The sequence below is a fragment of the Desmodus rotundus genome, chromosome 1, assembly GCF_022682495.2.
Source record: "Desmodus rotundus isolate HL8 chromosome 1, HLdesRot8A.1, whole genome shotgun sequence".
Taxonomy (NCBI): Eukaryota; Metazoa; Chordata; class Mammalia; order Chiroptera; family Phyllostomidae; genus Desmodus; species Desmodus rotundus.
The window spans coordinates 163,766,435-163,788,623 of record NC_071387.1 but is presented as its reverse complement, the minus strand read 5'-3'; the positions used below and the strand labels follow the sequence as shown (position 1 = coordinate 163,788,623).

At 36.7% G+C, this 22,189-nt stretch overlaps 1 protein-coding gene across 1 annotated transcript in view; it reads right to left on the bottom strand.

Annotated features, from left to right (window-relative positions):
• AP3B1 (adaptor related protein complex 3 subunit beta 1) overlaps window positions 1-22,189 on the bottom strand; it is a 243,083-nt gene that overhangs the window by 33,194 nt on the left and 187,700 nt on the right. Inside the window, exon 23 of the mRNA XM_024563519.3 lies at window positions 1,949-2,180. Coding sequence (XP_024419287.2) covers window positions 1,949-2,180 — 232 coding nt within the window. The remainder of the gene's footprint in view (window positions 1-1,948; window positions 2,181-22,189) is intronic.

Here is a 22,189-nt window from a genome sequence, read left to right as displayed (position 1 = left end):
TGATGAAAGAGACCAGGTGGTGTTATATACAAATATCTACTACATGGGAAAGAACTCTGTATGTTGAGGATAGTGAATAAATGGCAATGAAATGAATGAAACATTATAGTCCTAAAATTTTGCCTAAAAAACCAAAAGCTTACTACTAGAACTGAGACAATGGAATAAATTCATAATTTATTTCTGTGTTAGGGTCACACTATGAAATTTATTATTATTTATTTCTTCTATTCTATACAGGTCAGCAAAAGTTCAGGTCATTGACTCATTATGCCAGCTCAAACAAATGTTAATACTATTCTACTGTTTTAACCTTTGGATAACATTTTCAACCTTCAGTCAATTCATGTATCAGCTGCTTGGCACTTCTTAATTTTTTAACTAAGTAAAAAAGGATGACTTTTAAGCAAAGAACACAAATTGCTATAGTCACAAAATAATTTGAAATGTATTATTATGTTAATAATTTATATATTAACTTTACAAAGTAAATAAATATCAGGATGCTCTGTATTCTTTAAATGGTGTTTTAATTACCAAATTATTTTTTAAATAAAGGGTAATAAGTGGGTTCTGAAATCACCTTATTTTATCTCTACTTTGGTTACTTATAAAAATCTAGCATATTCAATATATTAGTAAAAATATAACATAAAGAATAATTGCTGTACTGAATGACTCATGAAAACTACATTTGTACAAGAGGACTCAACAATGTCAAAGAGCCCAAGTGAAGAAAAATAGAACAGCTATGTGAAATAACGAATAAAGAAGGCACAGTCCTGGTCAAAGCCTTTGCTCAACTTAAGTATTATAAAAAGGAACTATTTGGAACTTTCTGATTATAATACTTCAGAGATTCAGCGACAGAAATCTTATATAACTTTTTAAAAAATCCTCAACCAAAGATATTTTTTTTTCATTGCTTTGAGAGAGAGAGGAAGGAAGAGAGAAAGGAAGTGAGAGAAACAGCAATGTGAGAGAGAAACATTGATTGGTTGTCTCCCATATCTGCCTGGACCAGGGACTGTACACACTTGGACCAGGAACAGAACCTACCACCTACATATGTGCACTGACTGGGAATCAAACCCACAGCCTCTCAGTTACAGGACGATGCTCCAACCAAATGAACCACCGGGCTAGGGCTTTGTATTACTTTTAATTGAGATTTGCCTGAAGCTTCTCCCAACAAAACTTTAGGGCTGTCTCCACTTACACAAAACAGAAATAGAGACAGACATTCTAATTATCACCCTGTTTTAAACTCAAAGTAAGACACACAGTTATTACACAATTTTTAAAAGGTACAGTTTTGGTACAATACTTCAGCGGTGGAAGGGGATGACATTGGTGAGACGATATCACCTAACGGGCACTGGGGTACCTGGAAAGCACACGCTGCATCTGAGGGCAGCCTGCTCAGCACCCACTGGCTGTGATGCACGTGGGAATAAAGACCCAATACTGCTGAATCTTGTGTTTTACTCCAAGAAAAAGGAAATTCCTGGTATGTGTGGAAAGGAAGACAGAATAGTACATATCCTTTCATTTGTCACTCCCTTCACTTTTCAACTTATGGAATATGAAAGGAAACAGGGACGGGGAGAAATGGCAGGTGCTCTCTGCAAAAAGACAAACTAAAATCATGCAGGAATGGAACTGACGCAGAAAGGTAGTGGGAAGGGGGACACAGACAGGTAAAACAGGAGGCAATTTTGATTCTTCAGCCCCATCCTTTCATGATTATTGGTATTACCCTTGCTGGAATGTGATTCCTAAGGGCAAAAAAGTATGTTTTTATTGTGTACAATAAATTCAGTTTAAAAAGGGAAAACAAATATAAACTATGTTAATAGTCAATAAAATAATATGTATTCTACTTTACTTTTTTAAATGAACACATTTAATTGTCAAATACAGTTAAAGTTTCAATGAGAATATTTACCTATCGGATTAAAAACGTGAATTTCCATGCCTATAGGAAGTTTTTTTTCTCCTATGTGGATATTTTCAATCTTTCGATCTGTAGTATTGTTCAATGTTATTTGCACAGAGACCATCTTATCACCAAAAATACAAGGCTGTCTTGAAAAGAAATAGTGGGCAGCAAGGCCTTTTCCACTCATCCGATGAAGCAGCACATGAGCTTTCATTGGTACAAAGACAGGAGTACTGACCTATTGCATATGTAAAAGAAAAAGACAAATCAGTAAATAGAATTCGTAATTCTCTTAAAAATATGTAAAAATTTATGACATTAACTCTTGCTTTCCCTAAAGTATTACATAAACCACAATAACAAACATTAGCAGAACATCACACAAATAAATATTAAGTCAGAAATTATATTAAAATGGAAAGTAAATACCTTCAAAACAGTATTAATTTTTCTGTACTCTGTAGGCATATATTAAAATATTTTGAAAATATATGTCTAGCAAGACATACATATTTATGTATAAATATATTCAATTATATATTCATATATATTCAATTTTTTAGAGCTTATAAACTTTGTTTTTTCTAGGTACACTCTACTTGGGCATCTTGCTAATTTTCTTACTAGTTTTAATGATTTGTCAGTTGATTTTCTCAGGGTTTTGAGCTATATGATAGTCTTATCTGCCACTGATGAACACATCTTGTATCTTCATTTTCAATTGTGATTCCCTGAACTTTTTTCACCTTGAATTTCTTTCCCTCTAAACTGAAGACTATGATCTACTTGAAGGTGGTTTCTTCTTTTGCTTTAATGATTAAAAAGATCTTCCCTACTCTGAGCTCAGAGTAGGTAAGATTCTTCACTTACATTTTCTTCCAAATGGTTCCATTTTTTAAATTCATGTGAAACTGGTATAGGTTTATTGACTCCGTATTCAAGCATTTTTCTCTAAATATTTAACCATAGACTGCACATGATTTAATGTTGGCCTTTCCTTAATGATTCTTTTCCTTTTGCTAGAGCTTCTTTTATTTTTACAATAAAATCTTTTAATTGTCTTCCATTACCATTTATCCTTCTCATACCCCCCTCCCGTCTGCAATCATCACACTGTCGTCCATGTCCGTGAGTCCTTTTTCCTTTTTGCTCGATCTCTCCACCCACTAACCGCCCCCCCCACCAAGAGCTATCAGCCTGCTCTCTATCTGTGAGTCTGCTCTCTGTGAGTCTTTGCTTGTTAGTTGAGTCTATATATTCAACACAATTCCTATGAAGATATCGGTGACGTATTTCACAGAGCTAGACAGAACAAATATTTCAAAAATTTGTATGGAATCACAAAAGGCTCCAAATAGCAACAGCAATATTGAGAAAGGAGAATGAAGTTGAGGAATTATACTACATAATATCAAACTATACTAATGAAAACAGCATGGTACTGGAATAAAAACAGACACATAGATCAATGGAACAGCATAGACAGCCCAGAAATATAAACTCACACTTTTATAGTCAATTAATATTCGACAGAGGAAGCAAGCACATACAATGGGCTAAAAGATAGTTTATTCAATAAATGGTGTTCAGAAAATTGGACAGATATATGTGCAGAAAAAATAAAACTAGGCTACCTTCTTACATCATACACAACAATAAATTCGAAATGGATTGAAAACTTAAATGTTAGACCCCAAACCATAAAAATCCTAGAAGAAAACCTGGGCAGCAAAATCAGACATTGTTCGTAACAGTATTTTTTTCTGAGATACCTCCTCAGGCAAGGGAAACAAGAAAAAATAAACAAATGGCACCATATCAACTAAAAAGTTTTTGCACGGCAAAGGAAACCATCAACAAAATAAAAAGACAATCTACTGAAGGAGAGAACATATTTGCCGATAAATCTGAAAAGGGGTTAATATCTAAAATTTATAAAGAACTTATAAAACTCAACACCAAAAAACCAAACAATCTACTTAAAAAGATGGGCAAATGACCTGAATAGACACTTCTCCAAAGAGGACATATAGATGGCCAATGGACATATGAAAAGATGCTCAATGTCACTAATCACCAGATAAATGCAAATTAAAACCACAATGAGATGTCACCTCACACTGGTCAGAATGGCTATCACCAATAAATCAACAAACAACAAGTGCTGATGAGGATGTGGAGAAAGGGGAACCCTTTTGTACTATTGGTGGAAATGCAGGTTGGTGCAGCACTGTGGAAAGCAGTATGGAGATAACCTTAAATATTAAAAATGGATCTGCCTTATGAATCAGTGATTCCACTTCTGGGAATTAATTCAAAGAAACCCAAAACATTAATTTGAAAGAGTATAAGCACCCCTATGTTCTTTGCAGTATTATTTACAGTAGCCAAGATATGGAAGCAGCCCAGGTGTCCATCAGTAGATGAGTGGATAAACAACTATGGGACATTATACACAATGGAATACTACTTGGTCATAAAAAAGAAAAAAGTTTTACCTTTGTGACAGCATGGGTGGACCTGGAGAGCATTGTGCTAAGTGAAATAAGCCAGTCAGAGAAAGACAAATACCATATGATTTCACTCATGTGGACTCTAATGAACAAACGGCTTCAGTGATGTTTAAGTACAAACATTCTAATCATTTATGTACTTGGAGACATTTCTGGGCCTTAACTAAACTGTTAATCCAGTACCACATCGTTCTATTTCTTATAGCCCTACATATCATGATTACATTATTTGGCAAAACAAAATGTCCCTCATTCTTCCCCTTCCCCAGTATTTTCTTGCCTAATTACCTGTTTATCCTTCCATTGAACTTTGGACTTCTTTTAATTAAATTCTCCCCTCAATCTTGAGTAACATCAGAGGCAGCATGTTAACTGAGAAACACAGTACATTCTAAAATCATGCCTTGGTCATCCTTCTAAGCAAGTACAAGTATGGCATGTGGTTTGACCTGACATGGGCAAGCTTTTAAAAAATAATCAATTTGCAATTCAAGAAGTGTAATCAAGGTTGTTTCCCACCAAGTGCACACCTGGTTACATTAAAAACCTGATTAATAATTTAAAATTCATAACAAAAATACAAAAGTTAAATGTCATATATACAAAATGACAAAGTGTCTTCAAAGCATCATTAAAATACAGTGTTTCTTTTCTAAAAGCCCTATTTATAAGGGTGAACAATTTAAAATATAACAAATACTTAGAGAATTTTAAATTTCAACTATGTAAAGTAATGGGGCAACTGACCTATGACTTCTGCTCTGGCCTTTTGATGATCATAACAACATTCTAGCATTTTAAGTTTTCAAAGCACTTTTACTTCTAAGCTTAGGTTCTCTTCCTTGCATAAAAATTATTTTCAAAACCCTTCTGTATCAATGCTCACACTAAGTTCTATTTCCTTTACAAATTCGAGGGCGGGGTTTATTAGCACAACCCAAGACAGCATTCCTTAGCAGTAGACATTCATTCAAAGACATGGTGGGCATCATATAAATAAGCAAGCAGATACAGAATGTGTATGTAAGTTTACACAGGCATATATACATAAATTCCCACGTCCCTGAGGCTATGACAATCAACTTTAAACACAAGCCCTTAACTGGATAATTACAGTTTTCAGAATCTTATGTTTATTCTCTAAATTGGATGATAAGCATATTGGAGACAGTATCCAAGTTCCAGAGACACAGTTTTCATTATATCCTTAAATACGTGTTGAGGCAGCCAGTCATGGGGATGTAAAGTACAGCATAGGGAATACAGTCAATAATATTGTAATAATTACGTATGTTGCTAGACAGGCATTACATTTTGTGAATTATGTAAGGGTCTAATCACTCTGTCGCGCACCTGAAATTAGTATAATATTGTATGCTAACTAATTGAAAAATAAAAATAGTAAAAAAGTGGAAAAAAAACCCCTCATGAAACTCAGGACACATAGTGATACTTTAGAAACCCATAGAAACAATTAACCCAGTCAAAACATGGAATTTCATAAAGGAAAGTCAAAAGGAAAAAGGAATATCTGGGCTACAGATATTACGGGGAAGTAAAGTTGAAAGCTGGAGAGAGGCAAGTGTAGAGTAGAATGAGAAAAGCAGGACCAAAGCGGGGGTGTGCTTTGCAAGCAGCCAGGAATTTGCAATCCAAATACCACCAAAGGCACTGAGAAGGTACACCACACCATCTGGATAGGTTTACTGATTCTCTCTCTCAATCTAACCTTGGAACACATGGCCTAAATATGTTTTTTTCCTACCTTGTCTCAAAATTCTGTACCTGTATTGTAATAGTTAAAAAGATGTGCGAAGACACACAGTATGATTCTCTCTACTCCCTCTTCCACACTCAACCAAGTTCAACTGATTAGATACTTATATTCCAGAAACATATATATGATCTGTAGATGCTTATGTTCTAAGATGCTGAACACTGATTTTCCAACTTCGCATTTTATAAATATCAATAATTTTCTTAAATGTAAAGAAAAAAGTAAGTTAATTACAGAATGACCTAGATCTGGGCTGTGAAAATGAGGCTTTAAGAAAAAACCGCTGGTATTTAACAAGTTTGAACAAAACAGATCACATTGGGCAGGGGTCAGCAAATATAGTTCACAAGCCAAATAAGGCCTGCTGCCTGTTTCATGGAGTTCTGCTGGAACACAGCCGCACTTACTCATTTATGTATTGTCGATGGTTGCTCTCCAATGGTACAGCCGTGTAACTGCTAAGCGTAATATAGTTACTATCTGGACCTTTAGAGAAAAAGTACACTTCTTTCTCCTCTCCCCTTCCCCTATGTTTGGGGAACGATTCTCCACAGGTCTCTTATGCTTCTGCATGATTTCTGAGCAAAGGCATTAATGACTTTGTTCCTGACAATTTTTTCAAGGATGTTTGTACAGTGAACAGCCTTTGGAAACAGGTAAATGCCTCCCTCTGGGGGCATAAGTTAGACGGGTTTGCTAACAGCCTCTTATCGCAGACGGGTATCTTCTACACTCCGGTCCCTCTGCGTGCGTGAAGCAGCACACAGCACGTGCAGTCACCACCGGCTGGCCGTCATGGTGTCACCTTGTGGGAACTGGAACGTAGAGAAGCGCTGCCAATGATGTTGTTCTGCTGTAGCAGGCTACTACACTGCTGTGAGCAATCAACTGTTCTTTGCCTGTGTCTTCTACAGGTATCCATGAAACTGGCTCGGCGTGACGTTATCTTGCAAGTAGGTATCTCATACCTTCACAGTTCTCAGTACCTCCCCCAACCCTTTTTCATTCACTCAACAATTCCCAGATCCACTTACTCCAAACAGCTAAATTAGCACTTAGTAGGACTATCAGATAGAGTTATGCAGTGGCACCTGAAGGAGGGGGTGGACATGAGCTTAAATTCCAGCTTACATTCAAGGGTGGCCTTTCTGGAATCTATACAATGGCACCATATGAGCTAGTGCCTTTGCTAAAGAGACCAGTTTACATGGTAGAAATCACTTTTTCCTTTTGACTTTCCTTTACGAAATTCCATGTTTTGACTGGGTTAATTGTTTCTATGGGTTTCTAAAGTATCACTGTATGTCCTGACAGCTGACAATAAGTTGTCGAGTAAGTTGTCAGACACTGAGGAATAAGAAGACAATGTTTCAGGGTGGCTTTTATCTGGTTCAAGACTAGGTGCTGGCCTTCTGAGACAGCTTTCTCCCCACTGCTTCCCCGCACAGCGGCTACGCGTGGGGCCGTTTGCTCTGCACACCCTACCATCTTCCAGGAACCCCCCACTTCCACTTCTTGGAAAAGCTGGCATGTTCTCACACCACCTCATGACTTGGCCGTGATTACTTTGTTCAGAGACGGACAAGGCCCAGTGAGTGCCTCTCTGAGGATGTAAGGGTTTGAGACCTGTGTAATTGAGCCAGTCTCTTTCAAGTGGCTAAAATTCTGAGATTTAAAACTCTAATGTCTGTGGCCATAGTCCTGCCATATTATCCAATTAAAAATAAAGCAACTTTCAAAGAAAAGCACAGAAGAGAAAGAGTTCTGCTGTTATCTTTCGTTTGTATATGGAAGGTTCTTGAAGTGGACATATTCCTACCCTTTCTGAAGCTTGGTTTTCTGTGAAATACTCTATCTAGCATTCCTTCCAGCAGCTCCCCCGGCACCTTGCCTTTTTTGCTTAAGGTAGTTCAAACTGGATTTCTATCATTTAACTTCCCCACAAAACTACTGATCAGGATTAGTCACATTTCAGGACATTAACTAGGGGAGCAGGAAATGAACTTATAATGGGAGAACATGCTCTCTCGTCCCTTTTCCTAGAGCCTTGGTAGACATGAAATGGTGAGATCAAAGACTCAGGTATGGCTTCTGACTAGGATGAATCATAAGAATCCATCAATTCTTTAAGTTAAAACAGCTGAATTAGCAATTCATATGGTTCAGCAGTGATTTTCAACACTTTTCATCCCTTAGCGCACATAAACTAATTAATAAAATTGTGGAGCACCCCAAATAATACTTTTCTTTGCTGATATGACAAAAAATGGGCATACATTTGATTCATTCACACTGCACAGCTCTGTTGACTGTTGCCATTTTTTTATTTTGGCAGTCTAAGGGAAAAGAGGTCAGTGCCCTGACTAAACAGGCGGGTACTGCATGTTTTAAAAATTCTTGTGGCACACCAGTTGAAAATCGCTGGTCTATAGGAAAGGGGGTCCTTGATGTGACCATCCTAACTCACTGTTATTCCACACTGGGGTTAGAGAGCAAAGCCCCTGCTCGTAATAAAGTACCACTCTGCCTTTCTTTGTCCTCTGACTCTGTGCCTCCCATGAGCATTTGAGGGGGACTTCTGGAACTCCCAGTCCAATAAGGTCACCACTGTTTCAAACACAAAGCAATTACTAATCGTTAATTTATTAATTCACTCTTTCAACTAACATTTACTGTTAGTTGTGCCAACCACTGTACTAAGGACCACGATACAAAGATAGAATATCCTACTCCCCAAGGAGTTTATTGTTTAGCTGGGGAGAACTAAGTAATTCAACCAGTGTGATAAATGTCATGGCATAGAGAGGCTTAGGAGATTGAGAGAACACAAAGGTTCTAGCTGCCACCTGAGCAAGAGATAAGGCAAGGGATCCACTGTTATTTAAATGAATTAAGTAAAATCTGACTGTTTCTCATTGCCTCCACTGTTACCATCCTAGTCTGAGCCACCACCATCTTGCATCTAGATTACTCCTATAGCCCACTAACTGTTCTCCTTGCTTCTTTCTACTCCTGCACCCTACAGAGCACAGACTGAAAACAGTGCCAGGAAGAATCTGTTAAAATGAAGTTATATCACGTCTCCCCTCTGTTCAAAACCCTCCAAGGGCTCCCAATTTCATTGAGAGTAAAAGCCAAAAATCCTTAAAAGGCCTCTAAGGCCCCAGTTGGCCTGGCCCCTTGTTAGGTTTCTTTAACTTCATTTCCTACTACTCTTGAACTCAGGGCTCACTCCACTGCAGCCACCTGACTTCCTTGCTATTCCTGGCACACACCAGTAATGCGCCTACCACAGGCCCCTGGCCAGGTCCCCTCTTCCTGGTGTGGTGTGTTCTCCAGATCCTTGGGTCTGATATATCTTTACTCAAATGTCACCTTCTCAGTGAGGCCTAACCCACTGCATCTCTCCTTCTGATTTCCTTTTTTTCTGTTTCCATAGCCACTTAGTACCTTCTCTAACACAACAGATATGTGTATATATAATTTTCTTATTTATTATGTTTGTCTCCCCATTTATTCCCCACGTTTATGTTCAATGTATAAAACATTATTTTATCCATTTTCAATACTCAAAGCATAAATTTACTATTTTAAATGAGCATAGAGATTTACAGATACAGACCTGTAGTGTTGGTCATAACTACACTTTATTAGACGCTGAGTGCTCAATTATAACACTGTTTGTAAAAATATTACAGTCTCACAGAGCATACTGTGGTGATAAAATAGAAATCATCAATATTAATATTTATTGGTTTTAGGATGTAATTGGATTAGAAATTTTCTATTACACATAATTATAAAAAAAAGAACAAATACTGTGTATCTTGAAGGCACACACAAAGAAAAACATTAACTAGAAGGACTTCTATGATGCAAACACTAATTCTCAAAACAGCTATCTTTAGGTAACAGCATTATTTCCCATTAAATATTAAAACTTGCATAAACAGGATAGTAGGAAAGACAATATTTGAAATCACTGGCTTTGATTTAATTATTTAACTGCTAATGCTCAAAGAATTAAAAATCTAGCTGCATTATAAGCAAATGATATGGGCTATCCTCACTATGATTCTTGAGGAGGTAATTAGTTCAGTTACTGTAATAACTCTAAAATAAAAAGCCTCCTTCTGGACTTAACTGAACAAAAAGCATTAAGTAACAATGAGCTAACCCTCTGCAAATCTTTACACAGCATATGTTTAAATAATAAAAGTCGTTTGTGTACCTTTAGATGGTTTATGAAAATAACCAATCAATTCTGCAGACACAACATTATTTCTAAAGGAAATCTATGTGACTCATGATGCCTGTAGATACACAGAGACAAACCACACATATTTTATCAGTTTATTACAGTAAGCAAATAAGCGTGGAATGAGAGTGCACATAACTGTCTACTTAGCGCTTACTGAAACATTTATAAGAGCTGTTATCTCCCTAATAACAGACAGACAGCGTGCAATTTTAGAGAGGAGAAAAGCTTCATATTTTTTAACACTTCACTAAAAAGTAACTGAAGAGTGTAAAATGAAAAATACTCTGTGCAGTTAGCTGGTAATGGACCATATTATCAACTCAAGTTAGATTTATAGGATACAAACTAGTCACTAATAGTTATTTTATGACATAGCATGTCTGCTTTTTTGAGATTATTAAGATTAAAGTTGTAAAACTTCTTTTGAACATAGCTGTTCAAAATGATTGAATTATAAAATTTAAATGAGAATTGAAAAATAAAACATAGAATAGCAAGTAGGTGCCTAAGAATAAACCTTGTTCAACATCAGCGTTAGTATTTCAAAGCTGACATATACATGTAAAGCTTTGTGAAAACAATGTTTTCCAGCCTTTTATGCTTTAACCCACAGTTAGCCACTTAATCCTTTTTAAGCACTATCAATCTATTCTGCTTCTGGACTTGCCAAACGGGAAGATCTGCAGTCCATAAAATGCTGCCTTTGTGTCTAGTTTGTTTGACTTCTTTTACAGCGAGTCTATTTAGGTATGTGATTTATAAAAGTGACCAGAAAAGAAAATAGTTATAAACAGAGATAGAGCTTTCTCTTTAAAATTAGTATTTTTTAAAACCAAATGTATGCTTCAACTGGTAGAGCTGTAATGCAGAAAGCCACGGTATTGTCTTATTTACCCAGCAAACTGTAGACAGTGAGTCTATTTTACATTTAATCCATAGTATTGAGCCTAGTACTTAGTATAGGATTAAAAAATTCAAAAACAGCAATTGTGCTTAACTCTTAGCTGTAATGATAAACATAGACTCTAAGAAATATATTTAATCTTCCATCAAATGTTACTTTAAATAAATGGTTTATAATCCTAAGATAACTTCCTCCTTACACAGAGGTTGGCAAAAGTAGGCTGACAGTTGTAAAATAAATTAAAAAATAATTAATACAAGAATAAACTCTATTTCGTGTACTCACAACTGTAAATCTCCTTTTGCTCATCCCGTGTACGTAAATTTAGGTATTCTAGGAAATAATTATGCTAATTCCTCATATTTTATTTTAGTAATCAATATAGATTCTGAAAAACATGAAACTTTTTTTACCTCTTATTTTGGTAATAATCAATGTATATTATAAAAATTTATTTGCAGAAAGAGCTGACTATATAATCAACTGACATTTAATGAGTATCTTACTTCATGCATGGTACTACGCAGGTGCTGGGAAACTACACCTGTGGGCCAAGTCAAGTCTACTGCCTGTTACCGTAAAGCCTGTGGGCTAAGAATGGCTTTTGCATTTTTGAATGATGGGAAAAGTTAAAAGAAAAATAATATTTTTGTGATGCTAATATTATATGAAATTCCAATTTCAATGTACATAAATAAAGTTTTACTGGAACATAGCCACATTCATTCATTTGTCCACTGTTTATTACTTAGCATTACAATGGCAGAGCTGAGTGGCTATGACCTGTAAAGCTGAATGTATTTATTATCTGGCCCTTTACAAAATTTGCTGACTCACTGGTACAGGACGTACTCAATTTACACTGGCATTGCGATGAGGAGGAAATTACTTTATAATAATAGCCTACTTTTTCTCCCCCCCAAATGTAAATCTATACATGTCACTGTCCATCTGAATTTATAAATCTGAAATCTGAAATGATGCATAACATACTTTTGTTTACCACTTCCATGAACAAACAGTTCTAGAAAAATGGGTACAGATAAGTTATACTATTTTTTTTTAATATTTTTTTTCTGACTTTCATTTTAAGGCTGCTCATAAAAGCAAAACTGAGTCTGGTCCTCAAAGTGCTTGGCAGAAAAGTTCCAATAATTGGTTACAACAACTTTCATTAGAACCAGAACATTTGACATAAGTATGAAACAATTATGTGTTATTTGACAGATGTGATAATCCCTTTCTTATTGACAGCATCAGTGACATAATATACAAAAGAAAAGTTGGTGTCCTCTTCCACTGTAACCAAGCTCAGAATCTTGGCATTATCATTGACATCTTTATTTCCCTCCAACAATTAGTTGACAAGTTTGACGTTTCTTCCATTCATTTCCTTCTTTTCTGTCCATTTACCACTGATCTAAGCTGGTTCAGGTCATCAGTGACATTTAAAACTTAAAATTTTTTTTTTCTTTCAAATTGAAAAAGTAGCACATGTTTATTGAAAATCATTTCACACTGTATGGAAACATAAGTAAAAGCCTCTCAGGTTTAACCATAATTAGCAGTCTGGTGTCCCTCCCAATCCTTTGTTCCCTTCTCCTGCTTGCTCAAACTAGCCTCCCTGTTAAGATTCCTTACATACCAATCCATACCACAGACTCCTGTAAAAAGAATTCTTCCCAAGTGTACCTCCCTCACGTGCTCAGTGAGATGTGGTCGAAAGTGTTTGGCTTTGAGGCCAGACAGACCTGAGCTGAAACTCTGGCTCTGCAACTTATTAACCAAAATTACTCACACTCTAGGGCCTTCAATTTTCACATCTGTGAAATGGGGAAACTATCACCTGTCTTTCAGCGTTGTTGTAAATCTAGGCTAAACATAAAAAGAAAATTTGGAGGAAAGTAGTCCTGAGGAACATGATAGGCAGGAATGAGGGAGTAAAATAAGATTTCAGAGTTAAAATAAAGGAGTATATGGCTAAAATTCAGCACAGGTGAAAATTAATGAAACTAAACAGATCAAGAGGCTGTGAGGTTACATATTGCACAGATTGTTAGTATGTACATTGAGGTCTCCCAGGATGATGGTGGGTTGGAGAGATTGCCTGTAAGATGCCAGGATCTTCACTGAACATGGGTAAGAAATTAAGAGATCCCAAGGCAAGATTCACAAGGAAGGGAAAGGATATGTAGTAAGATGGGACGGGCCTCATAAAAAGAAGTAAAATGAGGATAAAAAGGGAATGGCCTAGATGCGACAGCTGGGAGCTTCATCTAACCACTCCTGCTGTTAATAATGATTTCGTCAAAGGCAGAATTATAGAGCACTCTGAGTCAGGGAGGAGGTCATGCTGAGAATATTTCCTGCAGGACAAGCAAGATCCAAATGGAGAAACGCTAGGCTATGTATAGCACTTAATAAGAGTATTTGAGGGAGGGAAATTGTTAGCTGTTCCACATATTTTACATATGGGAGCACAGCCTCTGAAAACTGGCCATGCTGCTTGTATTTAAAGGAACTGTGTTAGGAGACAGAGGGACATGGATCTCACTCATCTGGATGAAGTCCTCGAGGAAGGAAAAAAAAGTATGCCTTAGTTGATGTGCAAATTGGAAAGGCAGTTTTATTACAGTTACTTTAACTTTAAATAACAGGTGTCTCTAGGGATGCTTTCTTTGTATCCAACAGAGGGCAAGAGGATCCTTTTACATCACAGATGCCAATCAGAGGCGCCATAGTTGCTGAGGAATTCCTGACACAGGGCGAGGATGGGGAAATGGGTCCTTCGAGACCAGAAGCACACATGCACGTGTGCACACACACGTATATTTGTTTCAGTCTGATCTGTGAGTAAACATTTTAAATTCTTCAGCGAGAAGGTAGGAATGGGAGACCAGGGAGACCAGGAAGGAACAAAGACACAGGAACCTTAGTCTTTGGAGTTCGTATCTGTGGGAGCAAAGTCCTCTGATGACCCAGCTGTCTTTTCATTAAAGTCACCTGGCTATGAAGTTTTCTGGATAACTGCTGGATTCGGGCTTAGGTGCTCATACTTTGGCACTGGCCCATGTATTCTCGGGCTGTACTTTTTTTTTTTTTTTTTTGACATATGGGGCATTTTTCTTTAGAAGCAAGAAAGGCTATGACTTCCTTTTTGTGAAAGTTATGGTTGACAGTGGTAAGAAAGAAAACACTGAACTTCATTTAAGTTAAAAGACATTCAAGTTATTATTTGATGAGAAGAAAACTATTTAACTGCTCTTAGCTTGAATTTGTAAAATAAAGGGTAACACTACCTAATTCATAGGATTGTTTTATAAGGATTTATAAAGGAGTTAGATACCACACATGAAAGTGTTTTGTTGATGAAAGTACTCTTCTTTCATTGTAATTAAAGACAACATTTATTAGCATAAGGGTAAAAATAGTGGCAGAACTAAGACTGGATTAAATATTTTTAAGTGTCATTTCTGTTAAGCAATAAGCTATGATTCCTTTTTCGGTAAACACAAAATGTTCCTATAATAAGGAAAATAAAGGTCAGTAATGCAAGTGGAGGGATTTTTTCTCCTTCAGAGAACTCAACAAGAAGTGGGAAGAATGAGCATTTATTATTTCTTTCTGAAGACTAATGCTAATTGAGGAAACTTTTTTGAATATAGTCTTAATTATGAATCAGTATCTTTAGTCAACATAAAAACTTTCAAAAGCAAATCAGTGAAAGGGAATTAGCATTGTCTTTAAAATACCAGTATTTATTAAGCTATATATCTGAAAGTGGATTTTAAATGATAATTTTGTAAGTATGTATCATAAAGCAAAGGAATCTCAGGAACAGTATGGATGCCATAACATTATAGGAAGACTACGATACTTTGAGATATTTCATATTTCTTTACTTCACCAGGATTACAGTGTTAATAAAACCTCTACTATCTACTTATCTATCAATACTAAAAATCCCATTTTTATACTAATTATAAGAGATTAACTCAGTATTTGAAGTTACTGAAAAGAGCAATGAAAAATATCACTAAAAAACAAGAGTAATGAATGTAACCCAAGGGAGCTGGATGGGGAACCAGACCCACATGTCAAGAGACCTGGGTTATTCAACTCAGCCAGACATTATTAGAGACACCTCAGCTAAACTGCAACCTCACTAACCTTCTGTTTTTCTCTTCTATAAAATGGGGCTAATTACACATATCCTGTCTGTCTCACAGAGTTGGGAAAATGATTTTTAAGCTGTTCAATAGAAGGCATTATTGGGATTATTAGTAAATTGAGTTTTGAGTCAACGTTAAAACACCAATCTGTCAGATAACATAAAAGGTCACGAGGTTAAAAGTACTTATCAAAAAGCTGAATCACCATTGGAGAAGGGCTTTTAAAGACAATTTTGCTGTATTTATTGATAGTACCATCCAAAGGCCTTTAAAAAAGTAATACCTTCCCCCATGTCCTTTTTCCCCTCTCTGTTACTTGTGGGTGAACAGGACTGTTCTCTAAAAGGTTTCTAAATGATGTTGATGTTAAAAAATATAGTATCACCATTTAACAGCCTTTTAAAGAGCAGTCCCTAGCATGGTCTTTGTTAACAACTGAAGGAGGGAGGGACTATTTTTCCAAAGGCTTTTAGAGGATGTTGTTAAAGAATATATAGTGACATCATTTAAAAGCCTTTTAAATAATAGTTCTTCTTCCCTCCCAATTGTAATGTCCTTGGCTTTCATTTATTTTGTACTATACGCCGAAAATGGACATACCGACATATTATTGGCCATGGCAGGCATTTGCTGGATGGAGAGTGATGTATTGTTTTTTAAAAGGTCGGTGTCCAGAAATAAATCCAACTCTTCAAGAACACAGTACCACTTCTATACAGGATATTGCCCACCCACCTTGTCATTGTGTTTGCTCTAAGAGTTTACTAAAGATGTCACGCAAACAGAAAAGGAGTCACAGATAAGTCATTCCAAGACTTCCCGTGACATGAACGTAGTCCTACCATCCACTTTTACTTGAGTTAACTATCCATCCGATTAATGGGAAAATCTAACTTTCAGTCCCTTACCTGCTGTCTTTATTAAACTATTTCTGCCACTATTCCACTAATTTTAGACTTCATCCTCCTAGGAGATAGCAGTGGGCACGTAAGGTTCCTCCTCATATTTAGCTCCCAAGGGAGGGAAAAATTAAGTATTTGGTTTAAAGCCTAAGGTCTGACAGCCAGTAAGCTTTGAGATAAGTTAGCTTATCTTTCACAAAATATATCCCCAAAGAATTATTCCTATGGATATAATCATAGGATGGGAAACAATTTTCCATCTATTCTTGTGTGGGAACTTTTCAGAAAGTGTCATTTTATTTAAGAACAGGAATTCCTACATCTATAATACTTTAATGAAAAAATAAGTCTTTAAAATAATCTAAAAGCATGGCCCTCCAAACACAGTGTATTTTCATTGTAAATTTTAGTGAGTTCCATAGTTTTTGCCAATTTTGCACACAGATCTCACTGGTTATTTCTATAATTTACTTAAATCATAATAAACCATTATTTAGTTATGATTTACTATACTAAGTCATATAAATTAAATATCAAATACCACCCATAACACAATGCTCAGCTCAAGACCCAGTTTGTTCATTCAACTCTTTCTGACCCTACTCAGCCCATTATGGGCTATTCATTTTGACATTTCTTATTATGACCTCTGGCCAAGACGGGGGTGCAGGTAGATATACTTTGGCTCCTAGCACAACCAAAAGAAGGACAACAACAAATTTAAAAACAAAAAATAACCAAAATACCAGAAAACCAAACTGTATGGAAGTCTAACAACCAAGGAGTTAAAGAAGAAACATTCATCCAGACCGGTAGGAAGGGTGGAGATGGGCAGCTGGGGTAGAGAGGATACATGGCAAGTCAGTGGCTGGAGGACCGGGCCAGCAAGGTGGCAGCTGGCAGAGTGGACAGCCCCACGTTTGCATGCGGATAAACAAGGAAGAACAACTGGGGAGTGAGACAGATCACAAAACCCAGGGTTCCAGCACAGGGAAATAAAACCTCTGACTGAAAAAACATGTGGGGGTTGAGGCAGAAGGAGAAACTCCTAGCCTCATAAGAGAGTTCACCTGTGGGAGAGACCTACAGGGTCCTAGAATGTACACAAACCCACCCACCTGGGAATCAGCACCAGAAGGGCCCAATTTGCTTGTGGGTAGCTGGGGAAGTGACTGAAAGTTGGCTGAGAGCTGAGGAAGCAGCATTGTTCCCCTCTGGCCCCTCCCCCACAGATTGCCCCACCACACAGTGATGTGGGTTGTCCCACCCTGGAGAATACCCAAGGCTCCACCCCTTACTACGTAACAGGTGCACCAAGAAAAAAAATACGGCCTAAATGAAAGAACAGATGAAAGCTCCAGAAAAAATACAACTAAGTGATGAAGAGATAGCCAACCTATCAGAGGCAGAGATCAAAACACTGGTAATCAGGATGCTCACAAAAATGGTTGAGTATGGTTATAAAACAGAGGAAAAAGTGAAGGCTATGAAAAGTGAAATAAGGGAAAATATACAGGGAATGAACAGTGAAGGGAAGGAAACTGGGACTCAAGTCAATAAGGACCAGAAGGAAGAAATAAACATTCAACCAGAAAAGAATGAAGAAACAAGAATCCAAAAAAATGAGGAGAGGCTTAGGAACCTCAACAACTTTAAATGTTCCAATAGCCAAATCATAGGTGTGCCAGAAGGAGAACAGGTAGAGCAAAAAGTTGAAAACTTATTTGAAAAAATAATGAAGAACTTCCCCAATCTGGCAAAGGAAACAGACTTCCAGGAAGTCCAGGAAGCTCAGAGAGTCCCAAAGAAGCTGGACCCAAGGAGGAACACACCAAGGCACATTATAATTGCATTAGCTGAGATTAAAGATAAGGAGAGAGTATTAAAAGCAGCAAGAGAAAAGGAGACAGTTACCTACAAAGGAGTTCCCATAAGACTATCAGCTGATGTCTCAAAAGAAACCTTGCAGGCAAGAAGGGGCTGGGAGGAAGTATTCCAAGTCATGAAAGGCAAGGACCTACATCCAAGATTACTCTATCCAGCAAAGCTCTCATTTAGAATGGAAGGGCAGATAAAGTGCTTCCCAGACAAGGTCAAGTTAAAGGAATTCATCATCACCAAGCCCTTATATGAGATGTTAAAGGGGCTTATTTAAGAAAAAGAAGAAAATGAAAAATACGAATAGTAAAATGACAACAAACTCACAACTACCAATAACTGAACCTAAAAAAATAAAAGCAAAAATGAACTAAGCAAACAACTAGAACAGGAACAGATTCAAAGAAATGGAGATCACATGGAGGGTTATCAGCTGGGAGGGCATGGAGGAGAATGGGGGGAAGGTACAGGGAATATGAAGCATAAATGGTAGGTACAAAATAGACGGGGGAGGTTAAGAACAGTATGGGAAATAGAGAAGCCAAAGAACATATATGTATGACCCATGGATATGAACTAAGGTGGGGGAATGGTGGGGGGGTAGGGGTACAGGGCAAAGGGGAATAAAGGAGACAAGAAAAAAATAGGACAACTATAATAGCATAGTGAATATATATTATATAAAATATATAAAATATATTGAATATAAAATATATTAAAAATAATTTTCATATTATTTAATTTTATGCATTTCATATTATTACTTAACTTTATTCTTACAAAACATGTAAATAACAAAGTTCTAAGCCTGGACAATAATTTCTTTGCATGTTTTTGCATAATTTTTTAAAAATATAAATAACTTTTGAATTTTCTATTGGCTTAACAGAACAAGTAAGTTATCTGTGCCTACAATTATATTTCAGAGTACACAGTTAAATATTTTTAAATATTTTAAAGCCTCTGCATAACAATTCATGTCATTTGAGGTTTGTTTCCATCATCTACTAAGATAAATCAATGTTTCACTGACAAATGCTACTATAATTCTGATTCTAATAATGTAAACTGGTAACACTTTGCAATAAAAATTCTGACTTAAAAAGTATAACAATAGCATTAGGAATATGCACACACACACACACACGAAAGTAAACTATATATATAAAATTTAATCTAATATGATTGATCTGAAAACTTCAGCTGGCCAAACCCCACAGCAAGGTTGCACTGGAATTCTAGGTAGAGCCAGTGTCAGCATGGTGCAGTATGAAAACAACTCAACCGGCCATTGCTGGCTCTGAAGATGGAAGGGGCATGAGCCAAGGAATGTGGCCAGCCTCTAAAAGCTGGAAAAGATAAGAAAAATGATTCTCCCATGGAGCCTCCAGAAGGGAACACAACCATGCTGACACCATGATTTTAGCTCAGTGAAACCCAGTTTGGACTTCTGATCCCCTGTACTGTAAGATAATAAATTTGCATTGTTATAAGTCCCGTGTTTGTGGTAAAGTGTTACAGCAGCGATAAGAAACTAATAAAGATAATTTGATGTCTACTTGAAAACTACTGTTCTGAATGCTTGTGTTATAAAACCTACCTGTGGGTGAATGGTACTAATGTTTGTATACATCTTTCAATGGTTGGTCTGTGATCTGAAAGGCATCACCTAGGTTTTCCCTATAGTATTTCCTCATTGGACTTAAGCTTAAACCAGCATAGACACTAATGAATTTGAGTGGCTCTCAAACCTGGGTAGTTATTCGTCAGAATCATTTAAAGGACTGGTTTTTAAAATTATCCTCCACCAATACTCTTTCTATATTTTTAATGGGCACACTGAGTTGATTTTGATCCTTTCAGAGGATCAATTTAAAAAACTACAGGATGAACTGTCTCCCAAAGGCTCCAACTTAATGCACTGCATATTACCTGGGATGACCTCCTATTCCCCTTTGGTTAGAATGTATTGTTAGTCTTTCTGATCAAATATGCATATAGAAACATGCATGATTTCTATGCAGGCAGAAGGGGATTCTGGTAAGCAGTAGTAGTCACGAACACTTGGGTGATGAGGCACACACAAAAAAGTTTCAATGGGGATAAAGCAAGGAAGTAAAAATATGAAAGGGTTTGGGTGGAACAAAGTATCTATTAAAAGAGTAATAATTTTGAAGAAACTTAAAAATGTTAGCGTTTTCTAGAGCTACAATTCTCTGAAAAAAGTACAATTAAAAAGTTAGAGTTTTAAAAGGTTATACCGAGTCTCTGAATCTAGATTCTTAAGCATTTTGCAACCATTCATGTAAAGTTCAACGTTATTCCTGCTGGGATAAATAATGCAGGTGTATCAGTGGGCACTTATGCAACCGTAAGTGTGACAGAATTTGAACCACCAGAAATACAAGCAAAAGCTGACCAGAAAAAACTCAATTAAGTCTGTGTTGGTTTGACAGAAACATATGTAGAATGGCAAAATGTGTCTTGGTGGAAATTCCACATCTATAAATCATATTATAGATGGCACTCAGTATGATAATCCAAGATAGAAGAATTCTTCTCTGAAAATGTGTCAGTGTTAGCAATTTCCTCGGCCAAGAACCAAAACGCTTCACACAACCCCCCGCCGCCACCCCATTCCTCCTCTCCTGTTCTCCATCTCCGTAAGACTAAGATGTGCCTCAAAACTGCAACCATGGGTTACTTCATTTTATCTGCTTCAGGCTGTAAAGACATTCTATTCATGTTTATTAATAGAAATATTCAGAAACCTCCAAAGCTTTTACTAGAAGCAAAAGAGAACTAGCTTCATCCATTGATAGCAAGTCTGCAAAGAATGTAAAGAGTGAAAAACCTACATTCACCATTCTACCCAAACTATATTCTTGGAGATCTGAGAGAACTGAGAAATTACTACATGTAAGCATAATATATAATTTTTATGTTTAATCTGACACCTGCTGAGATCATTTTTCTGCTTCTTGGTATATAATGGCTTCTCTGAAATAAGTATGGAGCCACATACCTATAAAAAAATACTTCTAAAAGGCACATTGGTGAGTTTCAGAATACATGGAATCTGGTCAGGTATGATATGCTTCCCTGTGTACATTAATCAAAACTCTGGAGAATTGATAACCCTCTCTAGATGTGTATCATTCTCTTAAAAATTAATTGAAATGTATTGTTTCCCAAGGAAGAAAGTTAAAAGAAGCCGGACACTAATTCCTGAGAGTTTCCTTTAAACTGTTTTTACTTACTCCCTGAGTGTTTAAAATTAACAAGGCATTCAAACTTGTTGGGTGGTACACCTATGGGTTTTAGCAAATGAACCTATGTAAAATTTCATATTATTTTTTCGAAGATTTTAAGAAAATTTCCAATTCTATTACGTATGATACAACTGGAAATTGCCCGTGGCTGTCAAGTAGTCACATTCTACCTGTGATTATGCTCTGTGATTAAACTGTTTGATGTGATCCCCAGAAGTAAACCATACATATATATGAGCCTTTTCTAGCAGCAAGCACGTCTGTCACAAAGCAACGTCTTAATCTCAAATTCACATCTAGAAGCAGTACTTTGAGCAGCACTGCCACTGCACAAGACCTGCGTGACGCTTCGAACTGAGTATTATCACCCATTGACAAACTGGACATTTTATGAAGAGCCAGCCCCCTTTCACACTGACATCCTCTGTACCCTGAGTAAATAACAATTCATTTCCTAACCTTGACTTCAGAGTCCAGTCTTTCCACCCTTTTTTTTCTTCTTTCCAAACAAGTGACAAAGAACAAGGAAGCTGATTGAAGGGGTCCATTATGTATCAACTTAAAGAAA